The 21,499-nt window shown below is 41.3% G+C and overlaps 1 protein-coding gene across 1 annotated transcript; it reads left to right on the forward strand.

Annotated features, from left to right (window-relative positions):
- Window positions 1–917: 917 nt before the first annotated feature.
- On the forward strand, window positions 918–11,420 carry LOC124258022 (rhodopsin, G0-coupled-like). The gene is made up of 5 exons (XM_046692097.1): window positions 918–948; window positions 1,583–1,876; window positions 5,830–6,179; window positions 9,470–9,705; window positions 11,165–11,420. Exons 1-5 carry the CDS (start codon window positions 918–920, stop codon window positions 11,256–11,258), a joined length of 1,005 nt encoding a protein of 334 aa, XP_046548053.1. The 3' UTR covers window positions 11,259–11,420.
- Window positions 11,421–21,499: the final 10,079 nt, after the last annotated feature.

The following is a 21,499-nucleotide window of genomic DNA, read 5'->3' on the forward strand; positions in this document are numbered from 1 at the left end:
AGTATTGCAGACACTGGTTACAGGTGGAAACTAGGAACTGTATCGGACATTAGGTTTATGTTAAGTCAATTGTGAAGCTAACAATACAGGGAAACAATATTATATATGCTGAAGGTGAACATTACGAACTGTATCGGACATTAGGTTTATGTTAAGTCAATTGTGAAGCTAACAATACAGGGAAACAATATTATATATGCTGAAGGTGAACATTAGGAACTGTATCGGACATTAGGTTTATGTTAAGTCAATTGTGAAGCTAACAATACAGGGAAACAATATTATATATGCTGAAGGTGAACATTAGGAACTGTATCGGACATTAGGTTTATGTTAAGTCAATTGTGAAGCTAACAATACAGGGAAACAATATTATATAGGCTGAAGGTGAACGGGAACTGTATCGGACATTAGGTTTATGTTAAGTCAATTGGGAAGCTAACAATACAGGGAAACAATATTATATAGGCTGACTGAACTTAGAACTGTATCGGACATTAGGTTTATGTTAAGTCGCTTTTAGCTAATATTACAGGGTTTAAACAATATCACGGCGAAGGTGAAACCAGAAATGTATCGGACATTAGGTTTTGTACCCATGTGGGATTCGAACCCGGGTTGTGACGAAGCTTTAACCAAGACTACCCCAGGGAAACAATATTATATATGCTGAAGGTGAAAATTAGGAACTGTATCGGACATTAGGTTTATGTTAAGTCAATTGTGAAGCTAACAATACAGGGAAACAATATTATATAGGCTGAAGGTGGAAATTAGGAACTGTATCGGACATTAGGTTTATGTTAAGTCAATTGTGAAGCTAACAATACAGGGAAACAATATTATATATGCTGAAGGTGGAAATTAGGAACTGTATCGGACATTAGGTTTATGTTAAGTCAATTGTGAAGCTAACAATGCAGGGAAACAATATTATATATGCTGAAGGTGAAAATTAGGAACTGTATCGGACATTAGGTTTGTAGCCCATGCGATAAATATGGAACATGCGTTACCACATGCGTTATTTAAAACTTTCCCCCATGTCTACAATAGAACTGTTAACATGAAACCATGTGCTGCAAAGCGTTAAGAGTGTTTTCTGAGGCACTAATTATATTTATAAATTGACATACCTGTTATTCAAAGATCAGAAAATCACAAAGTGTTATCAGATATTGCAAGATATGATCAGTGCAAGGTTTTACAGCCCAAACGCTAAATCATCTTATGTTTCTGTGGTAGTCCAACTTCCGGTTCTCTTTAATGTAAAGTTATGTTTCCGTGGTAGCCAAGAGCTTAATCTTCTCTTTACTGTAAGGGGGCGGTGGGGTAGCCTAGTGGTTAAAGCGTTGGCTCGTCACGCCGAAGACCCGGGTTCGAATCCCCATATGGGTACATTGTGTGAAGCCCATTTCTGGTTTCCCCCTGTGATGTTGTTGGAATATTGCTAAAAGCGGCGTAAAACCAAACTCACTCACTCACTCACTTTACTGTGAGCTTATGTTCTTGTGGTACCCAAGTTGAAATCTTCAACCAAATCTGATACAACCAGGTTATTCCATCTCTTTCAATGTTTCAGGCACGACTGCAACAGTGGGCAACGCCCTTGTGATTCTCACGTTATGCCGGAACCGGAAGTTGCGCAGAAAGCCTCACAACCAACTGCTTTTCAACCTGGCGATATCCGACATTGGGATTTCCCTCTTTGGATACCCTTTAACAACAGCCTCTAGTTTTGCAGGTCGCTACTTGTTTGGTCGGGTGGGATGCCTTATCCAAGGGTTCACCTGCTTCACCCTGGCCCAGGCAAACATCAACACGCTGGCCTTCCTCAGTGTGTACCGCTATGTGTCAGTGTGCTATCCAGAACACAGTACGTACGTTTATAACATTGGTCTGACACTCACTCACTCATTCAACCACCCACCCACCCACTCACTCTCTCATCCACTCACTCACTCATTCAACCACCCACCCACTCACTCACTCACTCACCCACCCACCCACCCACTCACTCATCCATCCACTCACTCACTCACTCACTCACCCACCCACCCACTCACCCGCTCACTCACTCACTCACCCACCCACTCACCCGCTCACTCACTCATTCACTCACTCATCCTTTTCATCCAGTCAATCACTCACGTAATTAACTTACCTTGACGTATCTGTATTACATTGGATTGACAGTTGGTCCATGGTTTACCCTGGGGCGGTGGGGAAGCCTAGTGGTTAAAGCGTTCGCTCGTCGCGCCGAAGATCCGGGTTCGATTCCTCACATGCGTACAACGTGTGAAGCCCATTTCTGGTGTTCCCCGTCGTGATATTGCTGGAATATTGATAACCACACACACACACACACACACACACGCACGCACGCACGCGCACGCACAACACACACACACACCCTCACTCACTCACTCAGCTAGGAATATATTTAGACCCTCTCGGTATTTTCTACTACTTACCTCATACCTCGGGAAGCAATGTAGTAGTGATATGTCATGAATTCACTTAAACCGTGTAACACCATATCCCTTAGCAAATAGTTCGTATAACACGCTTCCGCTCGGCGACAGATTAATGTCCACTCCGCTTATCCATTACAAACATAATACCTCCGGTAGCATCAGAGAAGTAGTACTGGATATATTTGCTTCAGCTCCTCACAGCAAAAGTCTATTCGCAGAGCTCTCTGTTCTGTCTCCATCAGTCACATCTGTGCTTGTCGGCCACAACCATGCGTGGACATTGAACTACCAACCCACTGGTCACTATGGTTACACACATACACAATAGAAAACAAACAAATTTATTTGTGAAATAGTAAAACAGCCGCAAATCTTTTCCAAATTAAGTATAATTTTATTCCCAGACTAACGCACATAATTTCACTTTACGTGGGGTTACAGGTGAAGGTTCAAGATTTGCTTATGACGACTTGAACACAGTTGGAGTCTATGATACCAGATAATGTGTTACATGATGCAGAGGAGCTTGACATACAGTGAGAACTATCAAAAAAATGTTGGTTTAGAACTTCTTGAAGGCAAAATATTTTCTGCGAAGGGAAATTAGGATACGCAGCTATTCGCAGACAAGAGAAACAGTCTGAGTGGGTGAGTGAATGAGTGAGTCTATTTTTACGCCGCTTTTAGCACCATTCCAGTAATATCACGGCGGGGGACACCAGAAATGGGCTTCACACATTGTACTCATGTAGGGAATGGAACCCGAATTCTCGGCGTGACGAGAGAATGCTTTAACTACAAGGCTACCCGACCGTCCCGCAAACAATTAAAACTGTGTAATAGTGTAATAGTCACGAGCACGAAACTACTTTCAATATGGATTCCCGGCAGGTAGAGAGCTGACCGAGTTTTGTTTGACAGAGACGAATCAAGATCAAACGAATCCTTTCTTGTCGACGCGACAATAGATTCGCGACTTCATAAACCACGTGATCTCATGTCACCGTGAAGGGTAAATACACCTGTGTATTCACTGCCCCGTGAAGATCCGGGTAAGAGCCCATGCTTGTCGTAAGGGGTGATAAACTGGATAGGGTGGTCAGGCTCGCTGACTTGGTTGACACATGTCCCAATATTGGAGATCGATCTCAATTAATTTTGTTGTCTGGTTACCATGGCAACTGGAAAGAAAATCCCTAAGTGATCATTGAAACAAACTCATCCGAAAATAATCTTGTGTTCCTTCCATGTCTGTCATGCTGAAACTAATAAATGGCATGTTTATGTCAGTAATGATAATTACAGAGCCTATTATATTACATGCAATAGTTCACGAGTGTGAAATACAGATGTGGAGCATCCTTGGCTTGTTGACGAAATATCGATAACTGACTTTCAATGACCTATTGTGAATGCCTCTGAGTGTGTGTGTGTGTGAGGGCGAGCGTGCGTGCATGCGCATGTGTGTGTGCCTAGTTGCGGGGGGTGGGGGAGGGTGCATACATTGACCAGTCATCTAAGACTTTGTAATTCGCTTGACAAATTTGCGCCCCAGACATAATACAGAATACTGGTAGTGTAATGATAATAGATTCCATATAAACAGAACATTATCTTTCAGTTTTGACCTTAAGAAAATATAAATGTTCATTGGCGAGATTCCGCTGCTCGGCGCATGATTTATGTATTGAAACTGGGAGAGACCAAGGAATTAAGAAAGAAAACAGAATCTGTCAAATGTTCAACCTAAATGTGGTCGAAGATGAATTTAATTTTATATGTTTGCCCAGCATACTTATCGTTAAGAAATAGATATATAAAGACATATTATTATGTGTATCCTGAAAATCATAAGTCTATATCATTGATGAATAATTCCAGTCAAACACATTTAGAAAGATTGTCCATATATATTCACAAAGCTCTTATTCTCAGAAAGAATGTTCTACTACCCACACATGAATAATTATTGCACTACAGGCCTGTGGCCTTTCAGTATGAAATATAGATTGGAAGTATTGAACAAGATCGGAATAGCGTACATATTATATTTCGTCAAATCACTATTCAGGTAGTTTTGTTTATGTTTCTTATGATAAATAAATAACCTCTAGAAATGAGACCGTGTAATTTGTTCAAACGTTGCTTTTATAACATGACATGGGCTTCACCTTTTTGAACTTCTCAGCTGTTACAAGTATTTTATCGTTTGTGTGAGATACAATTACATTCTTCGCACTGAATTATATGACTCAAATGGACGTCATGTTGTGATGTTAATAGATGATGGTTGGTGTCAACAAATCTCCCTAGTCACGAAGACGCGATCTTTTCAGTGAGTGAGTGAGGTGTGAGTGAGTGAGTGAGGTCACTGTGTAAACTGTATTTCGGTACTGTGGATAGCTTCGTGTTAAAGGAAATTCCTCATTATGCAAGTTCTTAAGGAGACTGAACCTACGTCCATATTTTGGGCAAATCAGTTAAGTGATTGAATGATAGCAATGTCTTTCAAACAGAAAACGCTTTACATTAAGCCAGTAGTCAATAATAGTCACATCACATTAAGTCAGTAGTCAATAATAGTCACATCACATTAAGTCAGTAGTCAATAATAGTCACATCACATTAAGTCAGTAGTCAATAATAGTCACATCACATTAAGTCAATCACATTAAGTCAGTAGTCAATAATAGTCACATCACATTAAGTCAGTAGTCAATAATAGTCACATCACATTAAGTCAGTAGTCAATAATAGTCACATCACATTAAGTCAGTAGTCAATAATAGTCACATCACATTAAGTCAGTAGTCAATAATAGTCACATCACATTAAGTCAGTAGTCAATAATAGTCACATCACATTAAGTCAGTAGTCAATAATAGTCACATCACATTAAGTCAGTAGTCAATAATAGTCACATCACATTAAGTCAGTAGTCAATAATAGTCACATCACACATAAGTCAGTAGTCAATTAAGTCAGTAGTCAATAATAGTCACATCACATTAAGTCAGTAGTCTAGTAGTCTATAAAACTTCTAAATGCCTCTCAAAGAGGTTGGGACAGTGGGATAGCCTAGTGGTTAAAGCGTTGGCTCGTCACGCCGAAGACCCGGGTAATCACATGGGTACACATTAAGCCCATTTCTGGTGTCCCCACATATTGCTGGAATATTGCTAAAAGCCCAAACTTCAGTGTCATCACATTGACTCACTTGCTGTAGTCGAGCCACTAGTCTATAAAACCAAAATGCCTCACAGTCTCAAAGAGGTTGTATCGGAGTTCGACACATTTTTTAACACTATTAAAAAATGCAATTGTGACAAAATGCACATGTTGTCTGTTGCAGGTTACTATTTAAACTTTGCCACCAGGAAGGTGATCGTGTGTTTATGGGTGTACGCACTCATGTGGACGTTACCGCCGCTGATGGGGTGGAGTGCGTACACCTTTGAGCCTTTCGGTACCTCCTGCAGTGTAGACTGGTCCAGCACCGACAAGGGATCTGTAGCGTACACCTGGTGCCTTATAGTGTACTGCTACAGCGTACACATTGTGTTGATGGCGTTCTGTTACTACAAGATTGTGAAGAAGGCGTGGTCGGTGCGCGACAACTTGAACACCACTGTGGTTGTTGGGCTGAGGCTGAGTGAAGGTGCCTTTCTTCATAAGATGAGGAGGGAGAGGAGAGTGACCTTGGTGAGTGCGTTGACGAATTGTAGTAGTTGTCGTCGTTGTTGTTGTGGTAGTAGTAACAGTAGTAGTACTCGTAGTAGTAGTAGCAGTAGCAGCAGCAGTAGCAGTAGTAGTAGTAGTAGTAGTAGTAAGAGTAGTAGTAGTTGAATTAATCAAAGTAAACGTTGTTGTTGATGTAGTTGTAGTAATAGTGGTAGTAGTGGTTGTTGTTGTAGCAGGTGTAGCTGTTATAGTAGTTGTTGTAGTTTAAGTAGTCATATTTATACTTGTTGTAGTAGCAGTAGTTATGTTGTAGCAGTAGACGTAGTAGCAGTAGTAACAGCAGCAATAGCTGGGTGTAGTGGTCATCGAAGTATTAACCATACCAGTAGAAGTAGTAGTAGAAGTGTACAAGTGGTAAGTAAGTAGCAGTAGAAGTTGTAGATAAAGTAGTAGTAGTAGTAGTAGTAGTAGTAGTAGTAGTAGTAGTAGTAGTAGTAGTAGTAGTAGTAGTAGTAGCAATAGCTGTAGTGGCAGTAGTAGTATTAGTAGTAGTAGTAGTAGTAGTAGTAGTAGCAATAGCTGTATTGGCAGCAGTAGTAGTAATAATAGTAGTATCAGTAGTCGTAGTAGTAGCAATAGCTGCAGCAGTAGTAGTAGTAGCAATAGCTGTCGTAGTAGTAGTAGTAGTAGTAGTAGTAGTAGTAGATCCACCGGGTAGTAGTAGTAGTAGTAGTAGTAGTAGTAGTTCTAGTAGTAGTAGTAGTAGTAGTAGTAGTAGTAGTAGTAGTAGTAGTAGTAGTAGTAGTAGTAGTAGTAGATCCACCGGGAGCCATGATTGTTTTGTAAGACTTCTGGACTTCGTTTGCCAGTTATTGACCAGAACATTTTCAAGAAACTTAAACAAACGACCTAAAATTGTTTGGCCTTGGATACCACCATCGGACAAGACAACTTGATCTGACCACCCGTTTGAGAACTAACAACCAGCAAGTGTGTAATCTTATACGTCATCGTCGAATTATGACAAGGAATACCGGCGACGTTGAGGACGTTGACAGTGACCAAAACAATTACAGTCGGCTTCAGCGCTGCAGACAAAGACTGCGCCAGGCTGAAATGAGCCAGAAAGCACGAAACAAAACCTTTCTTTGCTGAGTTTAGTGCAAATAAGACACGTATTGACAACATACGTTGGCTTTTCCCTTTGTGACGGACGTTAATTGACGTCGAATAAGCGTTAGGTCGATAAACATTTCCTGGAAGACAATACCTTTGGTTGAGGTGTAGTATGGGATAACGCTCCCAACGGACGTTGAGAAGAAAGCCAAACGCTCATCGTGATCGTGATGACGTTATTTAGCCCGTATCCCGTAACTACATTAACGTTCCCGTGGACGTGTGAACACGTCAACGCCAGATCACCTGCGACATGCATTGTCCAGCAAATAATGTGTGAAGAACAATCAGAAAGTGTTGTCGTGGTCGGCCCGATCTCCAGATCCCAGTGGAGCAGGTTTGAGATGAAGTAGATCGATGTCTTCCACGTCTACAACGAACGCGTTTGTAAATTGCTCCCTGTAAGATCGGATATGGAATGCCATTCCATGAGGGTTCAGCGTGGGGTTGGTTCCGTGAGACAAAGATGTTTAGATAGCATTCAGACTGACGGGGGACTCTACAAAGATTAGTTTTCCAAACTGGTTGGTTTTTTTTAAAAACCCAATAAACCAAAAAAACTTGTTTTTCAGCTGTCACAATGTCCACACAAATACACTCTGACCACTTGCCGTTCCGTTAGAAAAAGATATTTAGATAAAAAAAATATATATATAAAACATATTTTTTTAAAACCCCTAAAACCTTCTCTTTCATCTGTCACAATGTCCACACAAATACACACTGACGGATATAACGAATTGGGTTTTTGTACTTACCACGTGCTGTGTATTTTCGTCAAACTGCGTAAATCAACTACGGTTATAACAAGTAAACTTAACGTTCCCTTTGATTTCGTTATATCCGTAGTTAATGTGTCGACATTGATTTTTTTATATTTCTCCTTATAATCACGAACACGGTTTTCTTGTTTTAGTTTAGGCATTGTCTGGTATGATTTACGTACGACACAATAACAGTTGTTGTTCAGTATATTTACTTATCAGCTTGAAGATAACGAATAATAATAAAACTGCCGGTCAAAAGAGGATATACACCTAAGACTGACTGACTGAGTATGTTTTTACGCCGCTTTTAGCAATATTCCAGCAACATAACGACGGGGGACACCAGAAATGGGCTTCACACATTGTACTCATGTGGGGATTCGAACCCGGGTCTTTGGCGTGACAAGCCAACGCTTTAATCACTATGCTAGGTGATAATGAACAAAAAAATTGTTATTCCATGGGAATATGTTTAAACCAGAGTCACAGTTTTATTTTGGACCTTAGTTTACAATCTTTCAGCCAAAGAAAATTTTGATGATGTTTGTAATGAGTTGGTAAAATTAATTTTTCAAGTGTTTATTTTGATTTGCAGTTTATATTTATGATTTATTACAGTACGATCTGACGTTTCGGTTTCTTTCGATGACATTAAATGCCCCATACTGTACCTGGGTCACGGATGGAACATGTGACTGTGAGTTCGAATCCTGGTTCTCCGTGAATCTCTCCAGGATTGTCAGTATCAAATATTTCACCAAAACGGTAGCCTGTAACACATTGGGTTTTCCTCCCATATTTGTCTGACTTGCTGTAATATACTGAGAGAAACAAATAAAGGATCATAGGAAAATTCAAGCGCTCCTTTAATATTTTCCAGTTTTCATCACCAGCTTTAAATAGCGCTGTGGTGATGAAAACTGGAAAATAATAAAGAAACGCTTGAATTTTCCTGTGATCCTGTATTTGTTTCTCTCAGTTTATAACTGGAGTACTGTTCAAAGCTGTGTTAAACTCGACTCACTCACTCACTTCATTTACGTGTGTTATATTTTGGATTACACTTTCCCACTAAAGTACAGATTGAAGTTGAGTCCCATCGGGGATTAGAACCCACACCCTCAGAGTCAGGCACTTATTCGCCAGCACACAAAGTGAGCGATCTAATCCCGGATTGGACTCAACCTAACAAAACTACTAGAATCTGTACTTTACAGAGAACATGTAATTCCAAATACAACACCAATGTTACATTTGACAACTTTCTAAATGGCATTGTGTATGCGTTGTTTCACCTTATATTATTTCCATCTAACAAATGTTTGCAATATACATACCAAACCAAAATTTGTATTCTTTGCATTTTAGATTGCTTTGGCGATAACCATATCATTCATCTTGCTGTGGTCACCATACACCTTCGTGTCCTTGTGGACAGTGTACTGTAGGAATCTGCCCATCTGGGTCACGACGCTGCCCACCATGTTCGCCAAGGCCTCCTGCATGATCAACCCAGTCCTGTACTATTTCACCAATCCCAGCTTCAGACGCAACATTACCATCCTCTTCACGAAGGACCATCTTGGATCACACATCAGGAAAAGGTAACTCCTGAATGATTAGTAATACGTACCACACAAAAATAGGAATCATGTTTATTTGGGCTGATATTTGTTGTACGCAAGACTCGTTTCAATATGTGCATATTATAAAATGTTTCATGATCTTTAAGTTCTGTTCAGTAAGTAAGCTTATAAAAAGTGTTTTGAAATTATATACATTTTTCATTTCAATTAAAGATAAATTGTGTGAACGTTAGGTATTAGTGAGGTTTTAAGAACCAATCAGACAATCAGACAGCGATCGGAAATTGATTACTTAGGGACTCGTTCAGTTCCCCGATTCGACAGTGCTGATATATAACAGTATATCTGTCGCTGTAGGGACTGTCAGTGTAGGGGAGAAGGTGTAATTAGTGTCACGGTAATGATGTCGTAGTCCATCTGGAGGACTCGTCTGTAGACTTGTCCGTGCCAGGTCAGATGACCACTGTCCTTGTCTCTGATGGAAAATGTAACAGCAGGACATAAAGGAATCTGATTAATATCTTCAATCACAGATTGGGGAGGGAATCAGTTGCGGGGGATGGGTGGAATGAGCTGGTATGGTGGAGAGTAGTTATGAGACGAGGGATATAAAAGATGGCCTTTCCATGGGACATTTCCGTCAACAGTATCTCAGACTCAAACGAGATGTCAACCAATATAAAGAACTATATAACTTACGCACGAATGAACATTTTTTCTTTATGATGCGTAATTCACGCTGGTATTTGTCAGTTTATTTCAACCACTTCACCGAATAAGTACCTACAAGGTTTGTTTTGATATTCCTTTCTGAATAGGGATGAAACACAAATAGATACTATTTTCGAAATCAGTTTATTCTTGTTATTCTTAAGGTTCAGGTTGGAGTCACACACTCAGTTTAAAGACGCATTATATGTAAACGAAAACCGTTTTTTTAAACTTTCACCGGATTTCGTTTTTGGTTCTGTATTATGAGTCACAAGTTTAACACTAACCTGCTTTTAAACTAAGGGAAGGCTTTGGAGTCGTCTAGTTGTATGTATGTTTATTGGATGGATAAAAATACTCAAGGATGTCACCTTCATCTTCTATGGGTCACACTATTAAAACATCTGTATGTGCATTGGGGGGCGGTTGGGTAGTCTAGTGGTTAAAGCGTTGGCTCGTCACGCCAAAGACCCGGGTTCGAATCCCCACATGGGTGCAATGAGTGAAGCCCATTTCTGGTGTCCCCCGCCGTGATATTGCTGGAATATTGCTAAAAGCGGCGTAAAACCAAACTCAGTCAGTCAGTATGTGCATTGGATAGACACAACCAAGGGAGTGTTCAGCATCTCTTATTCAGATAATGTTTACTATTCCAGAGAGTTGTGTGCGTGCGTGCGTGCGTGCGTGCGTGCGTGTACTGGATGGACACAACCAGAAATGTATTCAACACGTTTTTCCCTGAAACAGACTATTTTGATTTTTCCAGACCTCTGTACATGTATCGAGTGGACAAAACAAAGGATGGCGTCTACATCGGCCAAGGGATACTGACCAGAAGATGTGAATCCGTCATGTTCTGAACATCTGATTTTACAGTACTCTTCAAATCAAAGTTCCCTAAAGGGGCGCAACGCAGTGGTGGCTTTGCATCTTCTAATAGTCGACTACTATTCAAAACAAGGATCCTTCGATAATCGCAACGGAAGCTCTTATGTATCGTTTTTGTTCGCAATCCAGGTACTCGTGTCATACTTATTAGAAGTAAAGTGTGCGAAATAGCCACTGGTTCGCAGCCCGCTAGCTCGTGGCTAGTAAAAATCCAGTCGGGCCAGTAAATCTCCATAGTCACTGGCCCGACTGGCTAGTGAATTTTCATGGGATCATTTTGTAAATATATCACTCTCTCCGACTTGTTAAGTTATAATGCGCTTTTAAAGCATGCAAGATCATGGCCTGATAAAAATGTCCATCATATTAGCAGCTTAATGATGAAACCCGTGTCATGCCGACAATAACTTATACTCATCTATTATTTTTGTAATCTTTGCTTAGTTTCTACATTCAAATTTCGGACTAGTGAATTATTTTGTGGGCTAGTAACTTTCAGGCATAGCTACCCCGACTGGCTAGTAAAATTTGGAAACTATTTCGCACACTGGATGCAAAACGAAATTCCGGTTCGGTAAAGTTTGTAAAAATATTGACTAATCCTACTGGAGTTATCTGTTTCTGTTACCAAAGATATTTTTTGTTAAACTATCAACAGTAATCTATGTGTCCGTAACATGAGAACAAAGAGCCGCATCACTTTCAGCATGTCCACCAGAACATCCCTGCTGAGTGTATGTGAAAAGAAAATGATTTGTTTGTCTCTACGTAATTATCGTTATTTATCTTACATCGATGGCACAACCTGTTTCATGTTAAACGGTATGTAATTGGCCGTGACTAGACCCAATATGGCTGAAAGTGCCAATTTAGTGGTTCTGGCTTATGATAGAATTGTGGTTGATTTAAGAAAATGTCATGACCGTGGATGAATGTCTACCGTTCAACAGTTTATCACATGATGAACTGCATCGTTGTCGTTCAGCCAGCGGCAGCGGTGGACAAGCACAAATGGAATCTAGAGTGTATAACGTGTGAGATTCAAATGCTCTGTTGGGAGGGGGACTTTGTCTTCAATAACTCATACTTTTCCTAAGAGGCAACTAACGGGATCTGGTGGTCAAGACTCGCTGACTTGGTTGACACATGTCGTCGTATCCCAATTGCGGAGATCGATGCTCATGATGTTGATCACCGGATTGTTAGACTCGATTATTTTCAGACCGTTGTCATATATCTTGAATATTGCTGAGTGCGGTGTTAAGCAACAAACAAAACAAATCTCTTGGGGAGGTCAGCCGCCACTCTAACTGGATTTTATATGTGATGGGCCTTACATAATTCAGTTTATTTCATCCTCATCAAGTTACGTTAGGCTTTGCTTAGGTTTACAATGTAGGATTTCCAAGGGAAACAATGAGGTAGAGTCAATACATTGTACCATACCTGATCCTCCAGGGTCCTTATTCTCGAAACGTTCGTAGCCCTAAGAATTCTTAACTTTGATCGTAGCCAATGTGTTAAGAATGGGCTTAAGAAATTCGTAGGGATACGAACGTTTCGAGAATAGCTAGCCAGGGTCCCGATCCACAAAGCGTTCGTAAGGTTACGACCTGTCGTAACTCTATAGTTTATCATAGGCTTACGAATGTCGTAGCGCTACGAACGTTTTGTGGATCGGGACCCAGGATTCGATATTCTCATAAGCTCCTTTCTGCCACCTCAATCCACAGTACTGGAGGTCAGTATTCGTCGATATTGATTTTGAATCAGTGAATGTTCAAAGGACTGATTCATTGTTCGGCCATGTTGTGTTGAGTAGATCTGACAGGCGATCTATCACGATCTATCACGATCTTCAAGAGGCACGAGTGTCATATATAGCCTTGTGAGCGTTCAGCCATAGGAGGTTAAATACAAGGCCATTTTCATTCGAATGTATACAAAATGAACTAAATACTTGGGAGAGTTGGCAGAAAACGTGAAAAGACTTTGAAAACAATTGTCACGTGGAAAATGGAACCCGGTTGTCGATTTTGTTAAGTATCCTCTGATTGGACCATGGTTGGACTGTGATGTGTGCGATAGTCAAATCCCGAGGGTGTCATTTAAGTACAGATACGTTGGCGTGAAAGGGTAAAGGTGAGAACATGACTTTCATATTGGGTGGTGGACGTTGTTGCCTCTGGAAGATGATCTGGACCTAAAACATTACACTTTGTATGAAAGGTGCATGTTTGTTTTTTCCTTTAATGCCGCACTACGCAATATTCCAGCTACATCACGGCGGTCTGTAAATATTCAGCTCTGGACCACACAGTCAAGTGATTGATATCATGAGCATCGATCTGCGCAATTGGGAACCGATGACATGTGTCAACCAAGACAACCTGACCACCCGATCCCGTTAGTCGCCTCACACGAAAAGTATGGGTTACTGAAGACAATTCTCGCCCGGGTCTTCACGAGACAATGCAACTGCATCATGTGTACAAGTTTGTTCCAATGAATAAACCAACATATTACCTACGTGATTTCTTTCATGTTCAAAGCTGTGAACGGGTAAGGGAATGAATTGATCAAAGTACTTCCAGAAAGGACAGATGATCTGTCAATCACTTACTCAATTTACTTTTCGGAACCTAAAGAGGATCATCAGACAACAAAAGGCAACACAGCTCTGTCTATAGTCATGACTGACTGACTGACTGAGTTTGGTTTTCGCCGCTTTTAGCAATAGTCCAGCAACATCACGGCGGGGCACACCAGAAATGGGCTTCACACATTGTGCCCATGTAGGGATTCGAACCCGGGTCTTCGGCGTGACGAGCCAACGCTTTAACCACTAGGCTACCCCACCACCCTTCTATAGTCATGAAGAATATCCGAATCCATTGTAAGATTCTGACTATGTCATACGCAGGTGTTTATGAATCTTTTTCAAATACATTCAAACGCCGTTGTGTCGAAGTTAAAGGGACCCGCGTAATACGTCGAGCTATCCGAGGCTCGTAACAACCGAAAACGATGAATAAAGAAAGAATACGGAAGTACTAATATTTTACTTCGAGACAACCATACGTTCGACACAAAGTTGTTTGAATGTTCGAGAAAGTGGCAGTATATCCTGTCTCGTCTATGATATCTGTCACAAACACACGCAAAGGCAGGTCAACATGCGAGCACATCAAACACACCTTACGGACCACAGATCATATATTTTATACCATTTTCTACCATGCTCTGTACAAAGCAATGTTTCGCCTAACCCATAAGCAATTACTCAGAATACTGGCACCATCAGTAATTATTTACAATATTCACATCACTGGATGGATCCCGTGCATTGGAATAATGGAACTGCTGTAATACATGTTGTTTTTCGTAACTTGAGACAATAACAGCCTGTCACACCAAAAGGAATTCTGATGAAGCTATCAAGCTATATGTAGTTAATGGTTAGCTATGAAACACTGTAAGGGACATATTCGCTGTCTCGCGTATCCGTAAAATCGATTTGAGTCGCTGAAAATATACAAAGTTTAATAGGTTTGCGCACACAACGGCAGTTCATCTTGGAGACTACCAAGCAAAAAACTATACACTTGAAAATTGGAAACGGTCGTTTTTTGACGTACATTCATGGGCATGAAGCACGTGGTATCACAATCAAATAAGGGTCTATCCTATATTTTCCACGGCTTTTTAAATGTTTTCATTTACCCATTTATTTTTATGGATGTAATGTACGTTGAGAGACCTGCATTGACACGGAAAGCGAATTTGGGTGAGTGAGTGAGTTACAATTTAATGGTTTCAGCCATATAACGACGAGACCAAGTTTACATATATGCACATATCTATAATTGCACATAGCTATATTCAAAAACAAGTTTCCATGTACACATTTCAAAATCACAATATTATCTATCTACAATTTAGAGAAAGCGAATTTGATATGTGACACGGACATTCGGGAACAGGTCATTCATTACAGGATGTTGGGCGTTCCTCCTCTCTCTTTCTCTCCCCCTTCCCTCTCTCGCTCAGTCTCTCTCTCTCACTCTCTCTCCCCCTCTCTCGTCACGAAGAAGACCCGGGTTCGATTTCCATGAGTACAATGTGTGAAGCCCATTTCTGTTGTCCAATGCCGTGATATTGCTGGAATAAATATTGCTATGAGCGGCGTAAAACTAAACTCACTCTCTTTCAACAATTCATGTTTCTTCTACACTGTTGTACGAATGTACATGAAATATTTTGAAATTATAATTATCAGAAAAGGGCAAGCTAGGGTGGAAGAAACATTTACACCGATCTCGTTCACTTCATCTTTACCTATTTGACGATGCTGGAAAATTCGAGATCGCAAACACAGAAACATGTCATGTACAGTATTCCATAGCTACTGTAGAGTGATCACAGCTATCGATAAAGAGTAAGTGGGCTTCTGATGGATGATGACAAAATGAACCCTTCAGAGGGCTCAGCCTGTGAAAGCCTATTATGACAAGCCTTTGTAGGCATGGCTGGAATGACCGTGTGTAATGTCATTAGAATTGTTAAGAAAGATTCGATTAACCCTGGCGGTGGATGTTCCCGCGATCTGGTGTGGTGATGTTCTGGGATGTGGGCAGACTCCATGTGTGAGTGTTCGTGTTGACACGAGGTATCACGCACCTGTCAGTCGTATTTAAACACATCGATACTTTACATCTACAAAATGTCAATAATCACACTACTACCAATACTACTACTACTACTACTGCTGCTGCTGCTGCTAATGCTGTTGCTGCTGCTGCTGCTTCTACTACTAATGCTACAACAACTACTACTGCTATTACTACTACTACTGCTACTTCACTCCTCCTCCTACTACTACTGTTACTACTACTGCTGCTACTATTACTGCTACATCTATTACCAATACTGCTACTTATCTTCTACTACTGCAGCTACTACTATGACTACCACAACCACAACAACTACTACTACTTCTACTACCACCACAACTACTACTATTACTACTACTACTACCATTACTTCTCTATTTCTACTACTTCTGTTACTACTACTACTACCATTACTACTACTGCTACATCTACTACCAATACTGCTACTTCTCTTCTACCACTACTACTGTTGCTACTACTACTACTACTACATCTACTACCGCTACTGCTACTTCTCTACCACTACCTCTCTTCTTCTACAACTACAGCTACTACTACTACTATTACAACTTGTACAATTACCGATCCGGGTTAGGATCGATTTTCAGCAATCCGTGATTGTTTTAAGAGGCGACTAACGGGATCAATTGGTCAGACTCGCTGACTTGGTCCCCACATGTCCTCGTATCCCCGTTGTGTAGATCGATGCTCACTGGATTGGCTGGCTCAGACTGGATTATTTACAGACTGGAATATTTACTGTTTGCGGTGCTAACTAGCCAACTGCTTCTACCACCACCGCCGCTATTTCTCCTACAACAGCAACAGCAACAACAACTTCTACTACTACTACGACGACGACTATGCATGGGTGGAATTGAAATGACCACAGTCAATAGTGCCCATAGATACAAGACACGACAACAAACGACGTTCTTCAGACGTTGGCCCACGTGATTCGGTATTCGGCGACATATTGCACTAAGAGCTTGTATCAGTCGCATCTTTTTGCGGCATCTGTCGTCATGACGATCCCAGAGATGTTTGATCAGTTATCGATATCTGGCGGTACGGTGAAATGGGGTTTAAAGGCGCTTTAATGATTACTGCATATTCAGCGATGTTTGTGTCTACGTCTGTGCCTGTGTCTGTATGTATCGGTTTCAGTCTGCTGTCAAAATGTGACCTCATAACCCCTCAGACACGGCACACCAAGTCCGCGCCGATCCGTCTTTATTTCCTCTGAACGCCGAGGGCGGTGGGGTAGCCTAGTGGTTAAAGCGTTCGCTCCTCACGCCTAAGGCCCGGGTTCGATTCCCCATATGGGTACAATGTGTGAAGCCCATTTCTGGTGTCCCCCGCCGTGATATTGATGGAATATTGCTAAAAGCGGCGTAAAACTAAACTCACTCACTCTGAAAGCCGTGCAGGGCAACAACAAGTACCGTTTTACCATATTTGGGTTTAACGTGGCCAGGAATCAAACCCCGACCTTCACCTCTAAAGTTGCCATGTTTCCACACGATTCTTGGGTTCATAGATGGAAAACTCCTCGCACCAACGTAACTTTGTTCGGAAGTGTTAAACTTAATTTTTGCTTGTTAGTTATTTTAAATTAAATTTCATATATAAACCAATATATCCATCAGATTTGATGTAATAACTATATGTAGCATGGGGTAGCCTAGTGGGCAAGGCGTTCGCTCGTCACGCCGAAGACCCGAGTTCGATTCCCAACATGGGTACAATGTGTGAAGGCCACTTATGGTGTCCCCCGTCGTGATATTCCTGGAATATTGCTAAACGTGGCGTAAAACTAAACTCATTCAGTAACCCATGCATGTCGAAAGAGGCGACTAACGAGATCCGCTGGTCAGACTCGCTGACTTGGTTGACAAATGTCATCGTATCCCAATTGCATAGAACAACGCTCATGATGTTGATCACTGGATTGCCTGGTCCGAACCCGATTATTTACGGATTTGGTATCAAATGAAGAAAATCATTTAGTGATATGCTTGATTATAGGCAATAAGCATATAAGTATGATTATGATTTTTTTTTGTTACGATAAGGACAGATTTTGTGACGGCAGTGACATTATTCACTGCTGATAAAATGTCACTACTACACAATGTCACTGCCGTAACATGCAGTCTTTGCATCTAAATAAATCCTTTGCCTATTACATATTCTTCAAACATTCTGAAATATCTGACTGACAAATTTCATTGAATCAGCTTTCAAAGTAAACATAAAATTGGCTATTATAGAAATGTCAGTACCGTTATTACGTCACTACCGTAACAGTTAATGCCACTGTCCATGCCATAACAATGGCAGTTACTGACATATCATTATCATTTACCTCATTTATCTAAAATTGATTTATCTGTTTTTGTCTGGAAATTTTAGTGCAAATATGTTTGGTAGTAGAGCTTTAAATAAGCATAATATAATTGATATTCTCATTTTGAATTTTTTGCTACTTATTACTTTACATCTGCAAATAAGAAATGAAAGGAATTTTTTGGCTTCTTGGCCCCTTTTAAGGAACAAATATAAAACATCAAATCTCATTAGCCATGCTATATTGTAAAACTAGATATTCTAACAGATATGTAAATTCAATAATTTCAGCTTTGGATTTTTAACTGACGATACAAATTTCGTAACGGTAGTGACGCAATTTCATGATATTTCTAATAAAATCAGTAAAATATGATAAATGAAATGTTAAACTTGCATAATTTATGTTTTGTATATTAAGAATACTACAAACGTAATCAACAACATTTCAAGGTAAAATAAGCGAACAAAATTAATAATTTTTGGCTTCATGTAATATGTACGAATTTTGAGAATGACATAGATGATGGAACAGTGTTCACAGTAAGTCGAGAGGTTTTTGGACGTAAAGAAGCAAATCAGAGTACTCTTTGGACTTGAAGGACATTTCAAAGTGTTTTTTCTTCTGGCACCAGTATTATGAATGACGACGGAAGGTTCTGACAGGTGTACAGTAAACTTAACACCAACCCAGTGTTGACAGACATATCGCTTTCGCTCTTAAGCCGTCAGCTTGGATGACGTCACCTCATTTCCTAACGTGATATATCACTATTGATATGTCTATTTGGAAACAGGCAGGCGCTCCAAAATAGGGTACTCGATTAAGCTATATCCAGCTTATCGACGATGCTCCACTTTTGAAGATAGGATAATGACCTTGATATATCGGAAGGGAAATATCCAGTTTCGGATTAGTCTATTTTTTGTCGAGCGACAATATTGAAAGATGCACAAACTATTCCATCGGGGTTTGAGGCCATGATATCAGTATCTCACGACGTAACATGTCGATATCTATTAATGCAAACGTCAATGTTAATGTCAGTTTTATCAACTGTTTACATGGGTAAAATCCTTGAATTCGTGTGACCAAAATCGAGATTACATATATGTTTACTTTTGAATAGAAAAATATTTGTCAAACGAATTCTTTTAAATACAGAAATAGAAACTAAACGATGACTGTCAGATAAAAGATTATAGCCTGTGCAGAAACAGATTATAAGAAAGCAAACTATGGTTTCTGTATACACAGACACTTGGGTTGTCGTTCAGGGATACTGATGAAACTCGTAAATGACCGGGGTAGAATTGCTCTTCAGTAACTCCTCCTTGTCACAAGAGGCGACTAACGGGATCGGGTGGTCAGGCGTGGATGAATTGTGGCAAGCCGATCTGAGTGATCTCCTTGTGTATCAGAAAGAGAACCAAGGCTTGGGGTACTTGCTCCCACAACCCACGTTGGTGCCGTCATCGTCGTTGCCTCCTTCCTCTACTGTATCCCCAACCCCCTCTGTATCCAGCCTGGTTCCCTAAGAGAGAAAGATGTCGATGTCTTTGTTTTCCAAGCGGGACGTTTACGTGACCTTACCCAGCGATGCTTCCATGGATGTTCATCCCAACAACAGAGTGAATCATTACGATGTCAAACTACCCTTTCCCATTCAAGTGAATCGCCAGGAGTGGGAAGTCGGCGTCAGTGAACTTCATTTTCCCATGACATGGTACAATGTGTCGTTCCCCTTCAACTGGTTTATCCTTCATGTGAACTTGGAATGCATGACCCGGATTAACAGTTCAGCAGCACTCGATGCGACCGTGACAGAAGAGAACCCAGGCATCATCAGAGCAGCCAGCGAAAAGTCATTATTCCAGAAGGAGTGTATTCCAGTCGACAACTTGTCCAGCCTGAACATCCTGCTTCAGCACACCTGTGCACGGCTGTTGGAAAAGCATACATCTGATGTTCACCAATCGGATGCCAGAGGCCGTTTCACCGTCACCGTGAACTACCCCAAAGAAGACCTCTGATTTGAAATGCGAGGCAAAACACATGTCAACTTTTATGCTCCCTCCCCGAAAGACATGTGCAGAGCCATCACGGGTTCCTCCTGCAGAACCACAACCCAATCTGACCACAATAGCATCAAGTCCGCCTACACCACCCAATTGGTGTTGCCTGCTCCTTTAGTACATATGCTTGGATTCATACAGCTCCCCATGGTGGATGAAGTACAAGAAATAAGCCAGGTCTCTGCTCACCCTGTCCAGGTGGGTGTGTTTGACCGTCCTCTCGTGGGTGAACAGGAAGTACACCATCTGGCTGGTTTTGATAGCGTGTACGTCTACTCGGATGCGGTGGAAGATCAAATCGTCGGGGATACCATGGCTCGTGCCATTCCAGAATGGGAAGACCATTGTGACACTTCATTTCCGTCCCCGTACGTACTGAAAATCGGGCTGGTAGGACACCCCTGTATCAGGCACCGCGGCGGCGAATTGGGTGGACAACAGCAAGGAGGCGGCTTAACCGTGTACCGAGGACGCATTCATCAACAAGGGAGAGGTCTCGGAAACATCTTGGGAAACTTGGGACGTTCAGCTCTCTCCATCCTCAAGACGGTGGGAAAATCAGCTCTCAAAACAGGCGTCAAGATGCTGCCGGGATTAGTGCAAGATATCAGTTCAGGTCAACGAAGTGTGGGGGACAGCTTGAAACATCATGGGAAACAAGCCTTACTCACCACCTTGCGACAGCACCCACCACCAGGATCACCCGCGTGCAAAAGAAAACGGAAACTGGCCGTTGGATTCACCAAGAAACGTAAAGCATTGTTTTGAGAGAGAGATAAAGCCCCACCCCGATGGGAAAGGAGTTCAGTTCAACACCAGACACTGTACGGTCAAGACCTGTTGTGCAGACCTGTAGTCCAGATCAGTTGTCAAGATGATGCGGCGGGATGCCTGCAAATGTTCCAAGGCACAACTGGATCTCTTTTCTGTGCCCCCTGTGGTGACCTCGGTCCAAGAAGTTCAGTTGATTCGATACAGTCCTCTGGCACCCCCTTCGGTCGCGGGCCCCCTCCAATTTAACATTGCTAACCCTGCCAATGCCTACATCGATTTTCGAGCCAGTGTTACCTCCGCATCTGCCTCAAAATCAAGAATACAGATGGTACGGATGCAGT

This window comes from Haliotis rubra, unplaced genomic scaffold (assembly GCF_003918875.1).
Source record: "Haliotis rubra isolate DU_JTF1 unplaced genomic scaffold, ASM391887v1 Scf68, whole genome shotgun sequence".
Lineage (NCBI taxonomy): Eukaryota > Metazoa > Mollusca > Gastropoda > Lepetellida > Haliotidae > Haliotis > Haliotis rubra.

Bases quoted from the DNA above. Each gene is read 5' to 3' on its own strand.
- LOC124258022 (XM_046692097.1), top strand. From the start codon at position 918: ATGCAGGGAAACAATATTATATATGCTGAAG. The intron at 949-1,582 runs GTGAAAATTAGG...TCAATGTTTCAG, and splicing joins CAATATTATATATGCTGAAG to GCACGACTGCAACAGTGGGC. The intron at 6,180-9,469 runs GTGAGTGCGTTG...TTTGCATTTTAG, and splicing joins GGGAGAGGAGAGTGACCTTG to ATTGCTTTGGCGATAACCAT.